General features: G+C 46.2%; 5 protein-coding genes and 1 long non-coding RNA gene across 17 annotated transcripts; 1 reads left to right on the plus strand and 5 right to left on the minus strand.

Moving 5' to 3' along the window:
• Nucleotides 1-1,620: 1,620 nt before the first annotated feature.
• LOC100830172 (ABC transporter I family member 1) lies at nucleotides 1,621-2,670 on the minus strand. Its single transcript, XM_003580551.4, has one exon. The coding sequence runs from the start codon at nucleotides 2,517-2,519 to the stop codon at nucleotides 1,845-1,847; it is 675 nt and encodes a 224-aa protein (XP_003580599.1). The 5' UTR covers nucleotides 2,520-2,670; the 3' UTR covers nucleotides 1,621-1,844.
• Nucleotides 2,671-6,671: 4,001 nt separating this feature from the next.
• On the plus strand, nucleotides 6,672-7,680 carry LOC100830482 (vascular-related unknown protein 3). The gene is made up of 3 exons (XM_003580552.4): nucleotides 6,672-7,161; nucleotides 7,270-7,347; nucleotides 7,456-7,680. Exons 1-3 carry the CDS (start codon nucleotides 6,826-6,828, stop codon nucleotides 7,615-7,617), a joined length of 576 nt encoding a protein of 191 aa, XP_003580600.1. The 5' UTR covers nucleotides 6,672-6,825; the 3' UTR covers nucleotides 7,618-7,680.
• Nucleotides 7,019-10,149, minus strand: LOC106865479. 4 transcript variants are annotated; one of them, XR_001404685.2, is made up of 5 exons: nucleotides 9,996-10,149; nucleotides 9,378-9,502; nucleotides 8,696-8,847; nucleotides 7,952-8,196; nucleotides 7,019-7,156 (listed from the first exon to the last, which is right to left on the minus strand). It is a non-coding gene; the product is annotated as an uncharacterized LOC106865479 (long non-coding RNA). The 4 variants fall into 4 exon arrangements; XR_001404686.2 differs by having other exon boundaries at nucleotides 9,366-9,502; XR_001404684.2 differs by having other exon boundaries at nucleotides 9,276-9,502.
• A 406-nt stretch (nucleotides 10,150-10,555) lies between these two features.
• Nucleotides 10,556-11,825, minus strand: LOC100830791 (CRIB domain-containing protein RIC10). Of its 2 annotated transcripts, none has more exons than XM_010242162.3 (4): nucleotides 11,500-11,825; nucleotides 11,303-11,431; nucleotides 11,102-11,198; nucleotides 10,556-11,001 (listed from the first exon to the last, which is right to left on the minus strand). In XM_010242162.3, exons 2-4 carry the CDS (start codon nucleotides 11,399-11,401, stop codon nucleotides 10,775-10,777), a joined length of 423 nt encoding a protein of 140 aa, XP_010240464.1. In that variant the 5' UTR covers nucleotides 11,402-11,431; nucleotides 11,500-11,825; the 3' UTR covers nucleotides 10,556-10,774. The 2 variants fall into 2 exon arrangements, with proteins under 2 accessions (XP_010240464.1, XP_003580601.1); XM_003580553.4 differs by having other exon boundaries at nucleotides 11,303-11,421; nucleotides 11,500-11,821.
• Nucleotides 11,826-12,687: 862 nt separating this feature from the next.
• Nucleotides 12,688-14,145, minus strand: LOC100831096 (splicing factor, proline- and glutamine-rich). The gene is made up of 2 exons (XM_003580554.4): nucleotides 14,139-14,145; nucleotides 12,688-13,845 (listed from the first exon to the last, which is right to left on the minus strand). Exons 1-2 carry the CDS (start codon nucleotides 14,143-14,145, stop codon nucleotides 12,908-12,910), a joined length of 945 nt encoding a protein of 314 aa, XP_003580602.2. The 3' UTR covers nucleotides 12,688-12,907.
• LOC100831398 (APO protein 4, mitochondrial) lies at nucleotides 14,015-22,556 on the minus strand. Of its 8 annotated transcripts, XR_002961050.1 has the most exons (5): nucleotides 20,720-21,216; nucleotides 20,291-20,567; nucleotides 18,649-19,498; nucleotides 17,830-17,966; nucleotides 14,428-14,565 (listed from the first exon to the last, which is right to left on the minus strand). XR_002961050.1 is itself a non-coding variant. In XM_024455900.1 (4 exons), exons 2-4 carry the CDS (start codon nucleotides 17,880-17,882, stop codon nucleotides 14,150-14,152), a joined length of 981 nt encoding a protein of 326 aa, XP_024311668.1. In that variant the 5' UTR covers nucleotides 17,883-17,966; nucleotides 18,649-18,784; the 3' UTR covers nucleotides 14,015-14,149. The 8 variants fall into 8 exon arrangements, 6 of the variants coding, with proteins under 6 accessions (XP_024311668.1, XP_024311667.1, XP_024311665.1 ...); XM_024455900.1 differs by lacking the exons at nucleotides 20,291-20,567; nucleotides 20,720-21,216 and adding an exon at nucleotides 14,712-15,223 and having other exon boundaries at nucleotides 14,015-14,565; nucleotides 18,649-18,784; XM_024455899.1 differs by lacking the exons at nucleotides 20,291-20,567; nucleotides 20,720-21,216 and adding an exon at nucleotides 14,712-15,223 and having other exon boundaries at nucleotides 14,015-14,565; nucleotides 18,543-18,748.
• Between the last annotated feature and the right edge of the window lie 295 nt (nucleotides 22,557-22,851).

The raw sequence follows: 22,851 nt of genomic DNA on the forward strand, positions 1-22,851 counted from the left end.
TGATAGTAATAACAACCTATGTAAGCAATCCAATCTGAAGTCAGCAGATGATGACAGGAGCCAATCAGCTTAACTGTATTGGGCCAGATGGCCCAGATCCTAATTGAATTCCAGGCAGTGTCATTTTCATTTACAAAAAAAGATCGAGTTATCAGGAGAGCTGGGCTAGACCCGAGCATTTGCAATATAAAGATCAATACCCAACCCTGATCCCTTGTACACAGATTCGCGCTAGAATCCTCTAGATGTGGGACTAGCGAGAGGTAACGAGTAACCAAACAAAATACAGCAAAGAACAGTGTGCATTTATGTAGTATTGGTGGCTCGGTGCTGGCCTGGGAAGTGGCTTAACACCTTGTCTTGAATAAAGGGCCAGCTACTTGCAGAATGGGGTCAGAGGACCTCCAATGGTCCCTTGGTACTTATGAGTGCACCATTCAGTGCTCCCTTCTTACAGCCTGCACCAGTGTAGTACCAGACTTAACACACGCCAGCCTAGTATACAGGATGATACTGCACCAAATGATCCAACTTGCTACCAGCAAGGTGACGTTAGTTAAGATCAAAAACCATGTGAGACAGAGATTCAGATGGAATCGTATAAACGTATCAGCAACATATGTAGCAAACCTTGTGAAACTAATGTCTGTTATCTTTTTTTTCTCTGTGAAAAGATGGATCACTGCAAGAAATATCTACTTTTCTCAAATGACGTAAAAGAATGCAATCTCCTATGCAGCATGCAACAGAATGGACAGTTTGTAAAATGGAACATAGCACAGAAATTTAATATCAATCTATGGTGCATTTATAAACTCGACAAACCAAGCTATTTCCTTGAGAATTATCTCTCACAGACATGAGCGAATGGGAGCATCGAACAAGAAAATACACATTGCACTAAAGAAACAACACTGTTTTGGTATCATTACATGCATGCAATATGTACAACAAATTGCCTATTATACATTATTCAGAAGTTTCAGATAACACATTCTGTAGAGATCATCTGTTGGTCCTAATGATGAGATTGCAAGATCGATTTCATTTCAATGATCTATCTACAAGATGGTTCTACTGGCAAAACTAATATCTACAGAACTGTTTTAGTAGTTTCTCTTTTCTGATCAACAAGTTATCAAACCATCTACATACAAATCTGACACTACTTATTTATATACGATGTTTGACAATCCCAGTACAATCAGCATTGCTTTGATTTTATTATACCTTGCTACTGCTAGTTGATTATGAAAGATGAGATGGTCGTAACGAAATTATCATACTGTGACCTTTTCAGCTTGGTACCAACACATTGGAGATTTGCACTGGTTGCCAAATTTCTAGAGATGATAGATTTGCTTGGTTCAGCAGGCTAGTAGAGGCCACTCAAGATTACGACAATAACTCAACAAAGATGTGGCATAGCATCATAAACAATCTCAGGGCAAACATAACTATCAGGAGTTCAGGACAGGAGTCTACCAAAGTCGACACAATAGATGGTGGAACAATGCAGTTTGGACCCAAACATAGTATTCAAACTTACAAGACCAGCAATACATTACCTGGTTCTGTAAAAATCTCTTGAAATTTGGTCAGACCAGTTGAAGCTTGAGGTCAATATACATCTGATGACTAAAATTGCTAGACAGTGAATAAGGAACAGAAGATTCTATCACCAGGTGGCATAAATGGCCAAATTGGTGAATGCATCAAAACCAGAAACCATAAAGGGCCACCAGCATATGTATATATTGATAGATAGGAAGTATCACAATTGCAGCATCAAAATATGACTTGAGAAGAATCAGAAAGATACAGCTACAATCTGAGCTCCTCCATCAACGCACGAGATCAACCAAAGTTTTCCTCCGGGGGAACCTCTGCGGGAGCCGGAGCGACATGGCATCCTCGATCTGAATCGGCAAATGCGTGGCGACGATGACGATCCCGCCCTTCTTGCGGTGCTCCGCGATGACGTACTCGAGCAGCTTGACGCCCTCGGTGTCCAGGGCGACGGAGGGCTCATCCAGGAGCCAGATGGGGCGGTCGATGGCGAGCAGCCTGGCGATCTGCAGCCGCTTCCGCTGCCCCATGGAGAGCATCCTGGCCTTGTCGTTGATGAGCCTGCCGAGGCCCATGAGCTCGACGGCGGGCGCCGACCGCCCGTGCTTCCCCTCGAGGAGCTCGAACCACTGCACGTTCTCCAGCACGGTGAGCTTCTCCTTGACGGCGTCCTTGAGCGACATCCAGTTGAGCTGCAGCTTGTACTGCTGGAAGACGCCCGGGGAGGTGACGTCGTGGCCGTTCCAGAGGATCTCCCCCGCCGAGGGCCGGGAGAAGCCCGCCAGCATCCGCAGGAAGGTGGTCTTCCCGGACCCGTTGGCGCCCGTCAGGACCAGCGCCGTCCCGTCGTGCACGCTCACGTTGATGTCGCGGAGCACCGTCTGCGCGTTCCGCATGCAGGAGACGGCGTTCAGCATGAGGCGCGGCGGCGGGGGGCTCAAGGGAGGCATTTCTCCCGTTGTGCGGAGCGGAGAAGGCGGGCGGGCGGCGCGGGGTGGGAGGGGTTCGCCGCGTGGGCCGCGGCGGCGGGCGTTGGTGGGGACTGGGGTGTGCGGCGCGCGGAGAGGGAGGAGTGGGACGAGAATGTTGGGCCGTGCCGGGTGGTTTCGGGCAACGTCAGGGACTCTCAGTCTCACACTCTCACGGGGAGATGATCTGGGCTAGTGGGCCTATAGTGTGGAAGTGGAAGGTGCTATGGGGATTGATTGAGGATAGGGAAATATGGAGGCCTGGTTGGTGTTTCGATATGGGCAGTGTTTGGTTTAGATCGAGGTGGACGGTTCTATTTTTATAGGAAAGAAATGTAATGAAATGGTTCTATTTTTTTATATCTTAAAAACCAAACACTTAGATCACTGGTTCTACCTGGAACCAATTCATTCCTACATTTTTGAGAAATGAGATGGTTAGGCATGTTGAGAAAATATTCTTTTTTGAGGAACCATGTGTTTCCATTCCACTTCTCTGTATTCTAAGAACCAAACACAGGAATCATCTCAACTTTTGGAACCATTCCATTACATTTCAGTTCATGATCTCAACCAAACACTACCTAAAGGAATGCTCTACCCAACACCTTTCCTGCCGGTTTTTCGTTCTTTTTCGAGAACAAGACTGTCAGTTTCTCCCCCTAAAAAAAAGACTGTCAGTTTCTCTTATGCGATAAGAAGAAAATTTTGACCGGACCTAAAAACCTTGATCGTCATACATTTCAACTTGGGGATAATCTTTGCACTCCAGTCGAAGCCTTCAAGCCGCCGCAGCTTTTTCGAATCAACAAAGTTAGATCATTTGTTCTTAAAAACAAAGCTAATTTTAAGCATACCATCGCCATCCTCGGAGGATCCGGAGCAAGCGTTTTAATCTCTGCCGGACGTACGAAACGTGACATCTCCTATATGCATGTACGCACGTCCGATCACCATAGCCGGCCGGCCGGTCGCTCCAAAGAATTACAGGCTAGCTAGCTCGTGCGCGCTTGAATATGCGCTCGTGGAGCCATGGTGTGTTTCTATAATCCACACATGGCTGAAAAAAAGCCGTTGTTGGCCGTTGGAGGAGAGTACTACGACTGCTACTTACGTTGTCTCAAATTAATGTCTCCCCGTGGTCTCTTGGCGTCCGATATCAGAGGGTGTTGTGCTGTAGAAATTTGTGCACATGTACACGCGACGAAGATCCTCAGATCCGGCCGTTAACGCCCCCGGATATATACAAGTGGGCTATAGACTCTGGGGTCAGCAGCTAGGAAGCCAACGAGCGGTGTGTGCATGCCCATCTGTTCGTTCGGCTGGATTGATATATCCACCCATCACCATCAGACCTAGCTAGCTAGGCTGGTGATGATCTTTCTTTTTTTGAGAGGCTGGTGATCGATGATCGTCGAGCACATGATACGTTGTACACTTGTATATATCGTGTATAGTGGTACTATATGCTCTCCGGCTGCGGTTGTAGTGCACGGTGCCGGGTGAGCCACGAGGCGTCGATGAATCGTCGGTCGTTTTGCGGCTACGTCGACGTAGTATACGTACGTACCTAACGCTCAATGGTTCTTTGACTTGCATGTCTGATGTCTCTCTCCTAATCTCCTTAATTCGCTTTGGACGACACGATCATCTCCCCGTCATCGATCCATATGGACAACACAGGTATACTTGTGTACGTCAAGGGGTCGATCGGGCGATGATCGAGTTACCGTTACCCGTGAGATATCGTTTTGGATTTGATTCTTGTAATTTATTTTTCAAACGCTGTGGCCGGTTTCAATGAAATTTGGGACCGGGGCTGTGGCCCCTAATCTTCTAAAAATTTCTTTCTTTTCGAATACATGCACTGTTTGGATTTGACTCTCTAGGGGGGCCGTACGTGACGTCTTATCTACGTACTTGCATACGTCTCCGTGCATGGGGTAGTTACAACTGATTGAACTAGAATCAGTAATTCAGTATGCATCGGTGGTACGTATATACGTCTACGACAGTTGTCCCACACAATAATAAAGGGAATTCGCCTCCTACGTACTGTACATCATAAAAGTTCAACAAAAGTTTTCTTTAGGAGTAGAGTGTTTGCATTCATACAACCACACTAGCAGTTCCGTGTGTTTGCCGTAAGATCAGTACACGCGCTTGTCGTGCCGAGGTGGTGTATTTCGGCACAGATGCCTGTCACCGTGTGTCCGTGTGGCATCGTTTTGCCTTCTGTACTGCGTCGTTTCAGGCCTGCCCGTCTGACCCTTCTCCAAAGCTCTAAATAGAGGTGAGTTTTAGCGACATCCAAAGCCAAACCAAGAAGGTCGAAATAGATTTACAAAATGGTCTCAAACTGTAGAACTATAGCCTGGAGCACTGGATGCCTTTCAGACCTCAGATCTCACATCATATACACATCTCGGGATGATGGATTATTGGTTCGGTAATATGCCAATTGACGGTTTGATGGATTATTGTTTCGGTGATATGCGAATCGACAAGAAGACCTCGATGCCTTATTCGTGACGCCGGTTTTCCATAAGTGTTGACGGAGTGTGTGCACCCTGCTTTTTGGTGTGTGTACGTATATACATCTATACAATAGTCGGTGTTTCAAATAGAAGTAAGTCCGTTTTACCCTCCCGGACTCATGGCCCTGACCTCCCTCGCCTATTTTGCTGTGGGAAGGTGGTTTTGACCTCGTTGACTGTCACGACGGCAAGTGAGGAGGGGGTCGAGAGCCTAGTTTCAATACTTTAGGGAGTTAAAATACGTGGTGTTTAAAATGAACTTCTTTCAAATAAATACTCCCTCCGTCCAACAAAAGATGTCTCAACTTTGACCAAATTTGGATACATTATACACTAAATCATGTCTAGATACATCTAAATTTTGACAAATTTAAGACATCTTTTGTTGGACGGAGGGAGTAAAAGATATAAAAAAGTGATATTGTACCTTGTTTTAGATAACGATCCATATTTTAATTGGTTTTATATATAAATATAAATGTACTAAGTAAAACGTAACAAATGCCACGCAAGACCAGCAGTGTATTTGAGTCCCCTCGATACAGCTAAACAATCGTTTCCCCGGGATACGGTCGCGCCCCGAGCGGCATGCACAAACATGCATCCTACTGTTTGCTTTGCTTCCCTTGATCGTATCCCTGCGCTTAATGTAATCAATCCTCAATCCTGGGCGTAATCGCGATCACGCCACAAATGATCGGATTAGCACCACCAGTCCACGACGTAGGACGACCGACCCCCCAATCAGAATCAGCCAGTGATAACATACACGGCCGGCTGCTACTGACCCCCAGCCACAGCCTAACGCACTCCGTACCAGCGTGATCACGATGAACTGTTCCGTATCTCCCCTCCTTCGACCGTGGCCGCTCGTCCTGATCTCCGCAATCTGCTGTACGTGTGTGCACCTTTTCGCCATTATTGCTGATTGGCTCTGAAAGTGTCAGTGTCGTCCCACAGCAGGGCCGCTTGTTCATACCGGAAACGTGCCACAATTCCACAGATAATACTTGTGTGCTGCGTTAACCTTTGTCCTAATTTATCAATTCAAACTAGTACTACAAGCGAGAGATAATAGTACTATTGTTTGTCCTAATTTATTCCCTTATTCTTAATCTGTACTCAAAGAGAATGCAGAGGTAATACTGTATCAGTACTAGCTAGCATGAAGCTGTCCTAAGTATTGCTAGTCAATGTCCCTCAGAAAGTAGTACTACTGCATTAGATACGGAGAGTTGCAGTTAAATATAAACAGAGAAAGGATAGCCATAGCACATTGTGATTCGTATATATCAGAAAGCTACAGCAGGTGAAGTGTAGCTCTCTGTGTATCATCGGCCGATCCATGTCAGACTTGGTATGCATTCCAACCGCTCGTTCTAATCACCAAAATAACAGAATACCAATAATCACCACCAATAATATTATTTTTAAACGGAGTCGTTATCAGAATCATCCTGCAATACTACTGCTGAATAATTCTCGATTAAGAGCTCATCATAGAAAAAATAAATAATAAAGTGCAACGAGAAGATTCTCTTGTAAGAGGCAAATTATCAATGGACACCAGTGTCTGACAGACGGTTCATATCCACTCCTTTCCTTGCCGTTGGAGCTACTCTGCTGCTATATATAGGCATATAGCGGCAACACGAGCCATATCGAGCATCCCACATCCAGATCACAACACCAAGCATAGCTCAACACTGCCACCGCTGCTGCTGCTGCTTACAGCTTCTCATCATACGAAAATGGAGAATACTACAACATCGCACTCTTCCTGCATCAGCCAGCGAGCAGCAGAAGAAGAAGCCACTGCTTCCATGTCGGCCGGCGAGAGCAGCTGGGCGATGCACTTTGCGGGCTTCCTGGCATCATCGTCGGCGCCGCACAGCAACCAGGAGCAGGTGGACCGTCAGGGAGGAGCCCTCTCTGACAGTAGCTTCTCCTCTGGCTTCTCTTCCTCCTTTGATTCCTTGGGAGACGAAGATGATGACGACTCCTTCATCACGTCGGACCTGATGTGCGAGGACGACGATGACGATTCTTTGCAGGACACCGCTTGCTCTTCCGCCGCTGGCCCTAAGGTTGGAACAAAGAAATTTCTCTAGTTAATTTATAGCTTGTTGAGCAACAGTACATACCTTTTCTTCCACGGTCATCTAACATCATTATGACCTTAATTTGCTGCACAGGTTATAACTAGCATGAATGATATGTACATGAAGTCAATGGTGACTATGGGTACAAAAGAGATAAACAACGCCCAGCTGGTATGTTTGTGAAACAATTAATCGCTATCATCTCTTTCTTCCTTCAGATTTGAATTCGGTATTCCATCTTAAGTTTACAATTAACAGTGTGTTCTTCATATATTGCAGGCCAAGTATTTCCTCGATGCGAGTTCGCGGCAGCAGGCGACAGGTGCGGTTCAAGGAGTAGATGCAGATTGCAACACGAAGCAACCATATGATTGTAATGATCTGAGGAAGAAAGGGCTTTGCTTGGTCCCTCTCTCCATGTTGATAGATTACCTCGGATGATTACTGTTCATGTATTCTCAGAGCTCGGTTCAATTATATATAATGATAGTTCGTTGAACATCACTCTCTTGTGCGACTGTGTCAGCTGAGAACACTACTTCCACACGCCATTGAGCTGGCCAATCATAGCATTTCACTTATAAAAATAGTATTCAACTATCGAGGAACAATAAACAAGCAGGAAGAGATATTCAAGCTGCATGTCAGTGAAGAAAGCTATTATATGCTCTGTATGTGTATTACCAATACACACTAAAGCTCAAGTCGAGGTAAACCTATAGTGCAATTCATCGGGGATATGCAAGTCGAAAACGTGAATGTGTAGAGAGCTTACCTCAGCAGAAAGCTTTGTCTTATTTCTATGCTGTGAACATTCTGCTGAGATGCTGGCACTTACCTAGAAATTAGTAAAAAGTATCAGGTTAAAACTAGTGTATACGGCAAGTTGGACTATGTAATTCTCAAGCTTTGAACATATAATCATTAAACCGCTGGCTCCTTCAGTTTGCATATCAGTCACATGGTCAAAAGATTCCATTAAGCCTATGCGCACGTCAGCGATGTCATCGTTAGGGTGAACTGTAGAAGCAAAAGCAAGCTGTAATATACTCATACAACACAAGCTAATATTTATATAATCACTACTCACTAGAAAGCACCGCACCTGCTTAATCAGTCAGAATAAGCAGAAGGGGTGTCTCTGACCTTCCCAAAATATCAAAAAACTTACTAAACCAAAACCAGTTTTTAAAGTCTGCTACTCTGCTTTGAATAAGTTTACTTCAGTAGTATATATACATGTTACGATATTACGGAGGTTGCAACTAGCAACATGTTTTCTCTAACATAAATACATAATAAGAAAATCCCATGTGCCATCACAAGGAGGCAGTTAGCATCCAGTGCGCCTTCAATACTAGGCAATGTGAAGCACATTCCTTAGATTCCTCATTCCTCCTAGAAGTACGAAGTGCTGGCATTTTAAAGGATAGGATTTGTCGTATGTATGTGATTATAGTCCATCTAATTTGGCTGAAAAAGTCACAGTTATGTCGTTTGTCAATTTCTAGCATTTTACCTGTTCCATGCTAAATGGTCTCTAGCGCTGCCAGGACAGTCTCATTCCATAGAATACAGTGTAGGAGTCTTAAACAAGCCCACTTGGCAGGTCTGACCGTCTGACTGTTATCCTTAATTCATCTTGAATATGTCGAACTTTTCAATGACAACCTGGCAATTGTAAAATGTAAGATAATAAGTTGTTGGGAAATTTTTAGGATAGCGGATCACTTTCAAGACATCCCTGACAAGGGCTGGTTCAGAGATATTGAAGGTAAAAGTGAACAAGATTGGCAAAAGAAAAACACAGAAGGAAATATTACTTTAAACTGGAGATAACATCCAGAATGTATTTCAAGGTTGAAATCATATTTGGCACATGAGACTTATATCTAGCTAAGAACGTTTGACAGTTCGGTGAGCACATTATTATCTGTCAAGGTTGGATTGAGATATCAACTTCTGAAGCAATCCTTACATAAAGCCAGTACCATTATATTTACAGTAATTTGACAACGGGGACACTGAAGTAAGCGAGCAAAACAAGACCTACTGACAACACACCGAACTGAAAATGTCAATGCCAATCTCCTACTCACCATTCATCAAAAGCGAAAGGTGCACCTAAATCCCTCTGCTGTTTAGTTCCTTTCAATACTTAAATCAGCAACATGGCTAAACGATAATACCAGTGGACGAACCAGAAGCAAGACAGGTTCAGCGAACACCATTGGTGGCAGGCATCGTATCATCATCAATTCATCATAGGCTAGCCAACCAAAGCATCAGCATCAGCATCGGGAAACAGCATCATGCATCACCTGCTCTGAAAGAGACAAAGGAACTTACAGTTAGGCTGGAACTGCATGCAGACCAGACCAAGCACACATATTGACATATAAAACAACAAACAACCCACCATTCAGTGGCATCTTTCTTCTGCTTCGATTGAAGTAAATAAATGAAAAATCAAATTTATACTACCACTTGCGCCACTTGATGTTTCCGAAACTCCGCAGGCTGCAACCCGAGCCGGCGCCCATACGACGCCACACTGGCACACGAGTACCCTACCGTACTGCGAAATTTGCCGCGGGTTTTGGATCTGTTCGTATTATCAACGGCGCAACATGTAATAATCTTTCCGAATTTCTTGGCCCCGCGGCAATCTTCTAGTCCCCCTATTGCGCAAGTAATTTAACAAGACGGTCGCTGATTTATAGGTTGGTGCTGGTAGGTCTCGCGACTCCTGGGACTTGTATAGAGGCACTCACAGAATGGGGAACAGGGAAGGAGAGCTACGAGTGGAAGACACTCACAGAGTCACACGTGGTAGGACTTCGCCGGCGATGGGGCAGAACACCCCGCCGCCGGCAGCCGGCCGCCGTTGGTTGGCTGGCTGCTGGCGTCGGTGGCGCGGCTGTCTCGTCGGTGAAGTGCGAGACGAACTGAAGAGGCTCGCGTTTCGTTCGTCAAGCCGGTCTGCGCAGCAGTTGGGCTGGGCTGGGCTAAGATAGGCTGATACAGAAAAATGCTTTGTCATGATGGGCCGGACTGACCACTGCAGGGTCCAGGGTGAGAAGCACTTGGGCTGACTCGTCACGCAGGACGGTCCAGATTGATTATTTTTTGCCTTAAAATAACTACTTCCTCCGTCTCAAAATAATATACAAATTCACGTCACTTATGTTGGAACGTAGGAAGTAAAATATTCCAAAAATTATTTTATTTTAGATTGACACGCCTCGTCACCTCGTAAAGCCTAAAGTTGCAAAAAGAGAGAGGCATACCTAGTTCTAGATCAATAAATTAGAGTCACACATGATTTCTAAAATGTCCAATTGTTTATGAGACAAAATCAACCATGAGGATCATCGACTTAGAAAATAGAAACAGAATTTTCTCGCTGTCAGACTTCTTACAACCAGGTTAAAAAAATAGTCAATCCATTTTTGGAACAGATCAATGCATCACTCTCACCCGCACTCCAAATCAGTACATTTACAATTGACGCTTATCAAGTCAGAATCGACTTGATCAGTACACAACACAAGCACACTTTGCATCCTTGGCCTGTACAATCCGGACCCCGGTTCAGTCACTGCAGCAACCTGCCACTGGCGCCAACAGCCTCGTCAGAAGCAGCAGCAGTAGGGGCTAACGAAGCCGATGCTACCGAGTCCTCCGACATCGACGAATCCACCGGAGATTCGCCAGCCGGCGGCATGTCAGGGGCGGCACCGCCTGCGTCTTGCGCCGTGTTCTCTGAAACCGCTAAACCGAGAGACGACTGTACGTCTCGGGCGGCCTGGTGCTGCTCGAAATCTGCCCAAGAATCAAACCGCATATAGTTCTTAACTGACAAAAATCACAGAACCTTTCCTAAGCAACGCACAGTTAGTCTGTACTCTGACTACCATGATACCTTGGGAAGAAGCCCAGGAGGTTGCCGCTGCTGCCGACGGCGCCAGGTTGCCCAGAGACGAAAAATCGCATGATATTCCCAGGGCTGAGGCATCCATCTACGAAGAAAACGCAGTACGCGAGATGACACGAAATTTCGGCGGATGAAACCAGAGAGAGTTTTTATGCACTGGATAATATATTCAGGGCCGGATTTGAGTACCCTGAAGCTTGGAGACGCATTGGTCATCGGCGGCAGCGTCGAGCTATTCCAGCCGATGTGCGCGACGTGCTTCACATCTGTCGGGGAGCCGATCTCCATCTCCTGCTCCTCCTTCGCCGCTGCAACAATCTAACAATTCAGAGAAACGAGCAAGATCAGGATTCAGAAACTGAAACACCAGAGCTATTTCTGCTCACCGAAGATCTGCGAGATGATCTTGAAGCCCTTGAAGATCCCTTTCATCTTGTAGGAGGACGCCATTGGAGCCTGGAGGTGTTGCTGTGCGTGCGCACTCTCAACGGAGAACGTACAAGGGCACAGCACACACACACGGGTAAGAAAGCTGATAAGCCAAGAGAACAAGCAGCCACGCAGTAGCAAAGGCAATTTAGCTGTGGACAGATCGAGACGTGCCAACCGGAGAGGTGTGATGTATGATCTCGTGCAAGAATTAACGAGACGTGCATATCAGGCGTGTAGTGATGGATTTGGTGATCGGAGAGTTGAGGCGCAAGCCTCGGGCGGTGGTTGCCGACGTTGATATATATATGGTGCTCCTAGCTAGCTCCTAGCTTAGTCGTAGATCCTACTGAAAATATTTTGAGTAGCCTGCAATTCAATCTATCAACACTCACTCCCCATCCTTCACCTTGGTGCTTGCTCTGCATAGCTTAGAGCCATCCACAAGGATTTCGTCTTCGTCAGGCCTTCTGAGATACGAGGAAGAGTCTGTGATCAGTGGATGGTATGAATTAAGGAAATAATTCGATGAGAGTCTTGTAGTAGAAGTAGAACTGAATACTGATGAAGAGTGGTTAGGGAGCACTTTTCAGAGACTCAGAGGATCTTTCAGGTGGTTACAGATAAGTGCTGACACTGAATACACTATAAGTTTGTGAGATTGCAGGACTGAAGACAGTATATAACAAGACATCATACAGGGCAAGGTATGAATTATCCTACATGTAGCACAATGACAAGAAAACCGTGAACAAATCGTTTCGTATGATGCATATTCAAACTGTCCATGAAACTTAAGAAATCGATATCTGAAACAACTTTTACTGTTTTACACACGCAGATATATGCCAACTTTCCGATAATTGTTAGATGACTGGTACACAGTTGATATCAGCCTTCAGTCAAGGTGTACCTGAAGAGAGACTTGTTTCCCTGCGACACTGCTTCTCTTGACAGTCCACAACATTAGCAGAACAATCCTTCAAACAGAGCAGAGAGCACTAGCTAAATACTGCAGAGCATGTACTACTCAAATCATATACGGAGTATTAAGTATCTGTGAGGATATGATCTCAATCTCATATTGGTGGATTATAAAGGGAAAATTTTGGATTGGGCATTCAGAACAACATCAAACAAGCAAGTTACTGTAAAAGTCTGCATTGCATTATTATTCATATAGCAAAAGTACGAGCCATTAACAGGACCAAGTTCACAACCCCAAGCCATTATGGCTTACAGACGCGACACACTTGCAAAATCAAACAGAAATTACCAAAATAGCAAACTAAAGACACCTCGAACTAATTGACCAAACTGCTGCAGACTGGAACCCAAACTCTCCTGCCGATCGACAGATGTCGCCTAGAAGCCGTGGACCTTGATGTCGTCCTTCTTGGCGATGCCGGCCTTGGCGAGGAAGGCGGCGACGCGCTTGCGGTGGTCGCCCTGCAGCTGGATGACGTTGCCGAGCTCCTTGTCCTCGACGACGGTGCCGTTGCAGCAGAGCTCCTTCTTGAGATCCCGCAGCACCCTGGCGTAGTTGTACCCGGCGCTGAGCCCCTGCACCGTCGTCAGCGTCTTCCTGCCATTGCGCTGCTGCACGCGCAGGTGCACGTAGTCGCCGTCCCCGGCTGCCCCGCCGGTGGCCGCCTCGGCGTCCGCGAACGGGTCGAAGGACGAGAGCGGGAGATGCGCGTGGTCGTCGTCGTCGAAGGCGGATCTGGCGCCCGGGTTTGGGGTGCCGGACATGAACAGATCCTCGGCTTCGTCAGATGGCGGTGCTGCGCGGGGGAGCAGGTACTTGTCCTTGCCCTTGGGCTTGGGCTTGCCGCCCTTCTTGACCGCCGGCGCTCGCTTGCTTCCCTTCTTCTTGTCCTGCTCCTCCTCTTCGTCGGAGGAAGAGGCGCCGCCCGCGGCGAACCCCCACTTCCCCGACGCGAAAGGCGGCGGCGGCGGCGACACCTTGGCGGCCTGCTGCGGCTCCTCCAACGACGGCGCCACGTCGGTTCTGGTGATCCCTGGCTTGGGCGAAGACGACGACACGGCGGCGGGTGGCGTGTTGGCTCCGGGGGCTAGTGCGCTCGAGATCGCCGGGGGATTCGAGGGCTTCGAGTTCGTTTTTTGTTTTCTTGATAGATTCAGGGGAAGCCGCGCCGAGTATTTATGGGGGGAAATCGAGCGGAGTTCGCGCAGGAGACGGGGGGGCAGAGTCCGTGTCGGTTGCAGGGGACGATGGCGCGATGGGTCGATCTCGGCGGTGCGATGATGGTGTTGATGGTGCCAGCGAAGAGAACTTGGCGCTTACGGTTTGTGCTTCTGTTTCTGTTTCTGTTTCAAATCGAAGGAAAGGAAGATTGGACGGCAAGGAAGCTAACTCTGGGCCGGGCTGCAGCGTATGGTACAGCTCTGCACAATATTGTAGGCCCAATATACCAGACGGCCCGGCCCAGACCAGAAAGAAAAGACACATTTTAAGAATTTTGATCGAGCACACAACGAGGCATCAGAAATTCAGAAAACTTCCTCAGAAAACATCAACAAAGCGCACAACTGTACAAGGACGGGTGAGTAGTCTAATGCAGCTGATACCTACCTGCCATCGGATCACACATCGGGATCCGCACCAAATTTTGCTGTGTCCGAACCCCAAGTCTCTGCAGCACATTCAACATATTCCCTTTTGATCCTCTCGAGCCTGACGACCACGTCGCTCATCGTCATCCTCTGGTCCGGCGAGTCTCTGGAGCACAGCAAACCCAGCTCGAATACCGGCACAAGAAACACATCGTCGCCCGAGCCGCTGCAGATCGAAGGAGAGGAGCCTTGCAGTTGTGGTAGTAGCTGGTTATCCACCACTTGGGCTAGCTCTGCAGGAAACGCCTGATGAACCCACTGCCTGAGGCTCAGTCCTGCGACGAACATGGCATCCGTGGGTCTTCGACCGGTGAAGACCTCGAGGAGCATGATCCCGTAGCTGAACACGTCGCTCTTCCGCGATGCCTTTCCGAGAGACCCGTACTCTGCTCGAGAGGTAGATGACGTTAAATGCATGATTGATCAAACCATGATTAATGAAAGGTTTAACAGACAACTGCAGATTGAGAAAGATAAGTAGAGAACGGGGGCGCCAGTAGCTGGCTATCCACCACTCGGGCTAGCTTAGTACCTGGTGCCATGTACCCAGCTGTTCCAGGCATGCTCGTGGAGATCACGGAGCTCTCATCGCCTAATAGCAACCTTGCGATGCCAAAGTCCGCCACATGTGCTGTCATGTCCTTGTCGAACAATACGTTGCTGGGCTTCAAGTCGCAGTGCAAGATAACCTCGTGGTGCTCATGGTGCAGATACGACAATGCCATTGCCACTCCAAGCATGATGTCCAGCCTCTCGAGGAGTCCCAAGTGCCTTCTGCTCTGGGAGTAGTGAAGGAGTGTCTCTAGGTTGCCATTGGGCATGTACTGGAGCACCAGTGCTCTGAATTCTAGGTTGGAGCAGGTGTTGAGTATCCTTATCAAGTTACGGTGTCGCGCCATGCGCAGCACGCGACACTCGACATCGAAGCTTCTAATGGCATGTTCCAGCTGCATGTCCAGAACTTTTACTGCAATAACCAAACCATTGCTCAGCTGGCCCTTGAAAACTTTCCCAAAGCTCCCGGACCCCAACAGGTTGCTCTCGCTGAAGTTATCAGTGGCATGGGTGAGCTCGTGGTAGGAGATTAACTGATGGTTTATGATGTCAACGGCAGAAGCTTTCATCCCTTGCTGCTTACTAACTTTCTTTTTTATTATTATTACAAATATGTAAGATGCCACCACTCCAATTGCTACAATCATAGAAGGGAGCAAATATTTGAGCATGTGGCTGTTGGTTCTTGGAGAGTTGCCCAAACACGATGGAAATCCTAAGCTTGAAGCACCACAAAGCCCTGAATTCCCCATCAAGGATTGCAGGCTGATGTTTGAGAAGACACCTCCTTCTGGTATCTGACCATGTAGATTATTGAAAGAGAGGTTCAATCTGTACAGGAAGGTAAGATTGGCCAGGTACTTTGGGATAGGACCAGAGAGATTGTTTTGTGATAGATCCAAAATTTGCAAGCTGGCCAACTTGTCAAAAGAATTTGAAATTGGGTTATATAGTGAATTGCATGACACGTTTAAATAGGTTATCATGATAAGTTTTCCAACTGAATCTGGGAGACTACTCGTCAAGCGGTTGGCAGAGAGATCCAAGAAGTAAATTTGCTTTAAATAGCCGATATCAACCGGTAATGCACCGCTCAGGAAGTTTTGAGATAAATCTAGCCGAAGGAGGCTATCAAGATGAAATAAACTTGGTGGTATAGTTGACGATAACTGGTTATAAGATAGTCTAATTTCTTCTAACATGGTATGATTACCGATATCCTCCGGTATGGAGCCAGATAATTTGTTGTGTCCGAGGTGAAATTTTACTAGATTCTTTAGCATTGCAGTCTGTGATGGGATTGGGCCAGACAAGCTATTCCAACGGAGGCTAAGGGACTGCAGATTCTCCATCATCATGATTGAAGCTGGAATTTCACCATACAACTGGTTTTTTGACAGATCTAGCACTCTAAGACTGGTTAAATTTGAAACTGTAGCTGGAAGTTCACCAAATAAATTACTCTCAGATGCAAGGAAAGTTTCCAGCTTACTTGACAGATTCCCTACATAGTCAGGGAGGCCACCAGTGAAATTGTTGGAAGACATGTCAAGATACCAGAGCTTCCTACAGTTAGATAAAATGGACAACAAGCTGAGATCCCCCTGCAGGCGGTTTTCAAAAAAACTAAGTTTCACCAGAGAGTTCATGTTGCCAATTGTTCCAGGCAGTGACCCAGCCAGCATATTTCGGTCCAATACTAGCAATGATAACTCAGAAAGATTACCAATGGAGGCAGGAATGGGTCCTGTTAGTTGATTGTCTCCGAGATGCAGAAATGTGAGTCGGCTCAGTTGTCCAATTTTTCCCGGAATGGGTCCTGTCAGCTTGGACCATGGCAGGCTCAAGACACTTAGCGAAGTGAGATTGCAAAGTGCAGCAGGAATTGGGCCAACAAGGTTATTCCCACCCAAGGAAATGAAGTATAGATGAGTCAACTGGCCCAGCCATGTTGGGACAACCCCTTCAAACAAGTTAACAGGCATGGAAATAACTGTGAGGTGCTGACAAGTTGCGAGCCCCAGTGGAATCTGACCAGTGAATTTGTTCCATCCCATGCTGATTATTTGCAGCATCGGGAGACTGAAACTTCCATTGTCAGGGATAGAGCCAGTTAGGTTGTAGTTTCTGCTGAGAAAGATTGTATGGAGTTTAGACATGTTAAAGATAGCTGGGGGAAATAGGCCGCTGAGATGATTGTATTGCAGGTCAAGGAACTCGAGCATCGGCAACAAGGCAATGGAATATGGTACCTGTCCTGACAAGCTGTTATTGCCAATGGTTAAATAAGTTAACATCGGCGTATTGTTGAATAGAAAGATCGGTATCGAACCACTTAGGTAATTCGTCTGGAGATTTATGGAACCAAGGTTATGCAAGTTGTGCAGTTCCTCCGGGATTGAACCCGAAAGCTGGTTAGACTTTAGGACAAGAACTTGAAGCCTTGTGAGGTTTCCTATGGCAGGTGGGATGCTACCTGACAGACCATTGCGGCCAAGATCGAGGAATTTGAGGCGACGCAGTCTTCCTAACTCATCTGGGATGGAACCCTTCAGGATGGTGTTGGTGAGGTTGATGATGGATAGGAAAGAGAGGTTACCAAGGTGAGGAGCAAGGGACCCGTGGAGGGGCAGACCTGGTAGCTCCAAGGCCGTGACGCGCTGCCTGCGCCGGCTGCACGAGACACCGATCCAGTGGCAGAAAGATGTGCCGGTGGTCCAGTTGCTTGCAAGGACTCCTTGAGGGTCAGAGAGGTGGGATTTGAAAGCCAGCAGTGTGGCAAGATCAGTATCGCTGCTGTTGGCGTTGGTCGGACTCGGGGAAGAAGAACTGGCAGCACCGGGTACCACGGCGAACACCGAGATGCCCGGTAGTACTAGCAGTACGAGGACATAAATGCATGAAGCGGCCATTGAGTTGGCCTGCCTGTCTGTTCTAGTTGATAATATATGCAATGAGGTTGGTCTATGAATATGTTGCTTTCACAGACTTTCAACCTTTTATTTTATTTTATTTCTTCCTTTTACTTGGTAGCCAAGATTGCTGGCCAGATACATTAAATTTGTGGAAAGACAGGGATTATAAACTAACCATACCTATCAATGGTTCTCTGGCAGCTTCTGTGGTTAGAAACTTTCAACCTGTTCATGTCGGTCCAACCGCCGATCAACAGCCTGGTCCCGGCGCTAACACGGTAGATACACCCCTTAACAGTGCACTCAGCATAGAGTACCTATTAATGGATCCAGATATTAGAATGACAGAAATACATGCCGAAAGCATATATACTCATCTTCAATGTACATGGAATTCAGTCCATTCATATCCAGCTGATCAGCCAATTTGGCTTTAATCATTAGTCAACCAAAACGGAAAGCTAAATTGTGTAAACAAATTATAGCTTCAAGAAAGAGTGCTTGCGACAGCAGGAGATGCAACACAGAATTTCATGGTATATAATTCATCTGTGATGTTCACACACAGGTATCAAATTGCAGGAAGGGACCTCCTCCATGAGGCTATCAGAAAAGAGTATGGGTATGACATCTAGGTAATGTGAACAACTGTCTAGTAATCCCCTTGGGAAAAAGAAGATACCATAAAAATAATGACAACACTTGATTCTTACAGTAGCAGCGAGGCAGAGCTCCAAGCCCTCCATTTTCAACAAATGAGTCAGAACAAACTAAGGGTTTCAAAATAATCTTTCTGGACAATTTACAATGCAGATAGTCACCCACTGATATTTTGCCGTATCATCTGAGGAATCTCAGATCAATGGTAGAACTGAATTCTATTTTGTTCTCACCTCCTGAATTCCGATGATAAAAAAGATCTTCAAAAAGAATTACTACCTGCCTCATTGATCATTAATATTAACAACATGAACTCTGCTAAAGTACAATCTTTGTAACCTTAAGATTCGCTCCACATCCAAAAGGGTCTCTCTTGTTGTCTGATCTGTACAGTTCCAGTATAACATCTTTTTCATCATGCGTAGATCTGACTGAGCAATCAACCTCTTATATTGTCTGGTCCCTTTGAAAAGGTGGTGCCAAGCCATGCTCTTTCATCATGCAACGGTATTGCCGTGGCGCTCTTGCACCCACTTGCACACAAAGTTCTATAACAGCAGGAGCATGACCATAGTAATCTCTCCCACTGTCCACCAGAATTAATGGGTCATGAGGCCGCTGATGCCACACAATGTTTTGAGGAACTAGGTCCTCCACTCCAGCCTTCTTCCACTTGTGTTTTCCCCGCCAGCCCTCAAACTTAAATACTCCACACATTCTGGCCTTGTGCCCTGATAGTCCAACATGCACTTCAGAACAATTCTCGCACACTTTGGATGGGTAGACCAATAGGAGTTTTGTAACACCTAATCGGAGCCTTTCCCATGCTTCCAGTGTTCTCTGACCTATCAATCTAAGTTCATCCAGTGACAAGGGAGCATGATTTTGGCTGTTAGATTTAGCTGTTGTAGATAGCTCGCCACGTCTGTACAGAACTCCATCAGGTATTTCAGCACCTGCCTGATGGCAGAGCTCGAGTACAGCTGGGACACGATTGAAGTCAAACCTCTGGTCATGCTTTATCTCATCCTGAAACATGTTTTCCAGGTGGAAGGCCTCAACAGGGACAAGGATATTATTCAAGCAGCCCGGACCCCATGTGTGAGGCCGATCCTTGATCATATGCTTGAAACCGTGGCATGTTTTCATCTGATGTGCCTCTGCTCCAACATGAATTTCAGGACAAAACCTACAGGACGAATCAATACACTCACTTATCTACATATTTGCAAGTAGCAAGTAATATATATGCTATGCTTAGTACTCAAAAATGAGCATACATTAATTAAAATGACAACACAGAAAGCAATTGAATAATGCAGAAATGTTCACACCGACCAACAGATGAAATCAAACATGCACATCGAAGAGGCATGTTTGAGTGCCTGGAATTCACTCGGACTAAAAGTCAAACATGGCAACAGCATCAGGGAGACAACAATGAGCAAACAACAATCTTCTACTTATGTTAGTCTGGCCATTTATTCAGAGTGCAGACGTTTGGAGCTCAGAATCCATGGAGCCCAATTTTTAAAAAAAATTACACTACATACGTGTAAAGTTTCATTAAGAAATAATTAAAGATGCGAGCTACAAAAAAAGAAAAATATGTACATCCATAATAATTGAATACTATGTCTACTATAAATTCACATATTTATCTTTTTGTGCAGTCTATAAATAACAATGTTTCTCAATGAAATAATGTATGTATGTACTACACATTCACATACCTGTAAATTTCTTTTTTCAGGGGTTTTAAAACTTGTAAATATATTTCTTTTGAATTCTTGAAAATTCCGGGCTCCATGTAGCCTGGGTTCCATTAGGGTTTCGATTTATTCAACCTTTTTAGCATACCTAAAGTGAAGATGTTCTACTATAAAAGAAGCATATTTCGGCAACAAACAAAGAATAAGCTTACAGTATCCTCCCTAAAATCAAGACAGGAACTTAACAATTTCATATTTCTTGCCCTTACTTGCACGAATGTACAGGAACAACTCTGAGTAGTGTCGAAACGCCTTCAGTGAGAATCTCTCTGGCCCTGACCACCTCCTCGGCTACCGGGATCATTCGCTTGATCGGATAATCCTTTGACCGGTTCTTAATCCTCTTGAGAATCATTGGCCGCAGCTGCTTCCAGTCCACCCTTGAAGAGTAGAGCCTCAGGTTTACCAATGAGCCACAAAGCTCTGAGCAAATGTAGCTTCCGGCCCTCTGCCCCATAAATGTCATTGCAGCACAAGGAGCAAAGCCTACAAGTTCACATTTGTTTCCGTAAGTGCAAGAAGCAAGCATGCATGGTTGTTGCAGTTTGTAAAAATGAAAACAAATCCAGGAAACAACCCAATCGGCTATGAAATTGACAAATTGCAAACTAAGGATTTGAGGAAATAAAAAAAAATACCTGGATAGAAAAATTGGGGAAGAGGAGGGGCAGCGGGCGCAGGACAGCGTGAGGGGCGAGCGGCGGAGAAGCAGCAGCCACGCGGCAGCAGGGGCTGCGGGCGCGGTGAGGCGAGCCCGCGCAGGGCAGCGCGCGGGCGCAGGGCTGCGGAAGCTTGAGGCGAGGCGGCGCACGGAGTGGGGCGAGCAGCGGTGGCGTGCGGGGCGGCCCTGACAGCTGGGTTCCGTCCGTCGTACTCAAGCGCTCAAGGCGGCGCCCCCCCTGGCTGCGGGGAAGTGGCGACCAGGCAGGAAGGCAGAGAGAGGCGGCGGTGCCCTGTGAAAGCCGCGGTGGGGATGGCGGGCTGGTTTCTGGCTTGTCGCCGGGGGAAGGCGGCGCGGCGGCCGGGCTGGGAAAGATTGCCTGCGGCGAGCCGGCGAGGACCAGTCCGACCGGAGCTTGCCCGACCTGGGAACAGCCGATTCGAGAATCGAGATTCGAGTAGAGTCGTAAGCTGGGCCAGGCCCAATAACGATAATGACGAGGCGTGGGCATTTTAGGCCAGACGAACTCGCGGGCTTTGTCGCTAGCGTGCGTTTTTTCTTCTCTTTTTAAAATTCGAAAGAAGTTCAATTTTCATCAGGTAAACCCTGAAATTCCATTTGGCCTGATTTGAGTTCTGAAAACTTCGTTTGTTTAATCCTGTTTTGTTCGTTCGTGGCCAACATGTATTTGCTCAGCCTCTTCGCATCCGGTTCTATTGGTCATTGGCCATGACGCATGTTCTATTTGGTTGGTTACAACAAAGTTTATAATATGCGGTGGCCCCTTCAATTGATGCATGTTCTTAAAATAATCTCCATCCAGATCCAGTCTGAATCATATCCTCCTTAAAAAAAAATTAACAGTTGCAAAAAAAAACCTTCAAAATAATGCTCAACATTTCTTGTCAAAGCATTTCTCAACATTTCATAAATCTTTCTTTCACGCGTATTTCTTCAGATTTTATCATCAGGCAAATCAAACTAATGACCAAATGGTCTTTATCTAAGAAAATTTCTCTGATTTCCTAAATGTTTATGAAAGCATCCATAAAGTACATAAAACGGAGTTACCAAAGCATTTCTGCTCAGAAAATAACACGAGAATTCTGTTCAGAAATTAGACAAAATGGCCAGGGAACACCATAAGGAGCTCCAGACCACGAATTCCACCGCTGCGATGGCGAAACTGGCTGTGGTAGTGACAAAGATCACCAAAATGTTGCAGCTCTCCTCGATTCTCCAATTTCCCATGTATGATGCTTAGCAACTTGGTGCCCAGAGTTACAAGCGCACACAAAATCGATTTCTGCACAAGAACAAAATTTCTAGCTCAAAGGCCGAAAGCCCCAAAGAGAAGGGCATCTAATCCTCAATTTCTGGGAAGAACTCGGGTACTCAGCCAGACAGTAGTAGAGTAATTTACAAACGCAAATGTTTAGCTTTGTCAGACCTTCATAGAAAATAAGACGCCAAGTAAAATTGAAAGGCTAATTTGAGATGCTACAGATCATCAGGGGAAGAGGGGATTACCTCTGCCCGGTCGCCGGTCGGAGACCACAACACGGCAGCCGTTTCTGCTCGGTTAATTTTGCCCCGGGCCGGGGGTGGTGTTTGTGTAAGCTATGACGAAATACTGTGAGCTGGATGCTCAGCTGCCTTGAAAACACTTGTACAGCACCCCCACATCCAAAACACTTGCACCTCTCTCTCATCTGCAATTCTCACGACTAGCTTGTCTTGACTAGCTCGGCTTGACGACAAGCCGAATGGAAGACATTTCCATTGTATACTTTTCACCTCTCGTCGCCCACCGTCGTTGACTTGTTGTCACTGTTTGAGCTGGACAGGATTGCTGCGGCACGTCCACCCTCACATCCACACACTTGCTGACTTGCACATCTCAGCCTCTCAAATTTATAGATTTTTCTATAAACTTGGTAAATCTTGAATAAATTTGACTTAAAACAAAATTAGGATTATGTTTAGAAACAGAGAGAATACTGTCAACATGAGAGATAACAGATCACGTTCGCCAAGTGAAGAAACATAAATTTTGCTCATCACGAGTTCATGACAACAGTACAAGTTTGGTGTAGTAATGCTTGGCCA

The sequence above is a fragment of the Brachypodium distachyon genome, chromosome 5 (genome assembly GCF_000005505.3).
Source record: "Brachypodium distachyon strain Bd21 chromosome 5, Brachypodium_distachyon_v3.0, whole genome shotgun sequence".
In the NCBI taxonomy this organism is placed as follows: Eukaryota; Viridiplantae; Streptophyta; class Magnoliopsida; order Poales; family Poaceae; genus Brachypodium; species Brachypodium distachyon.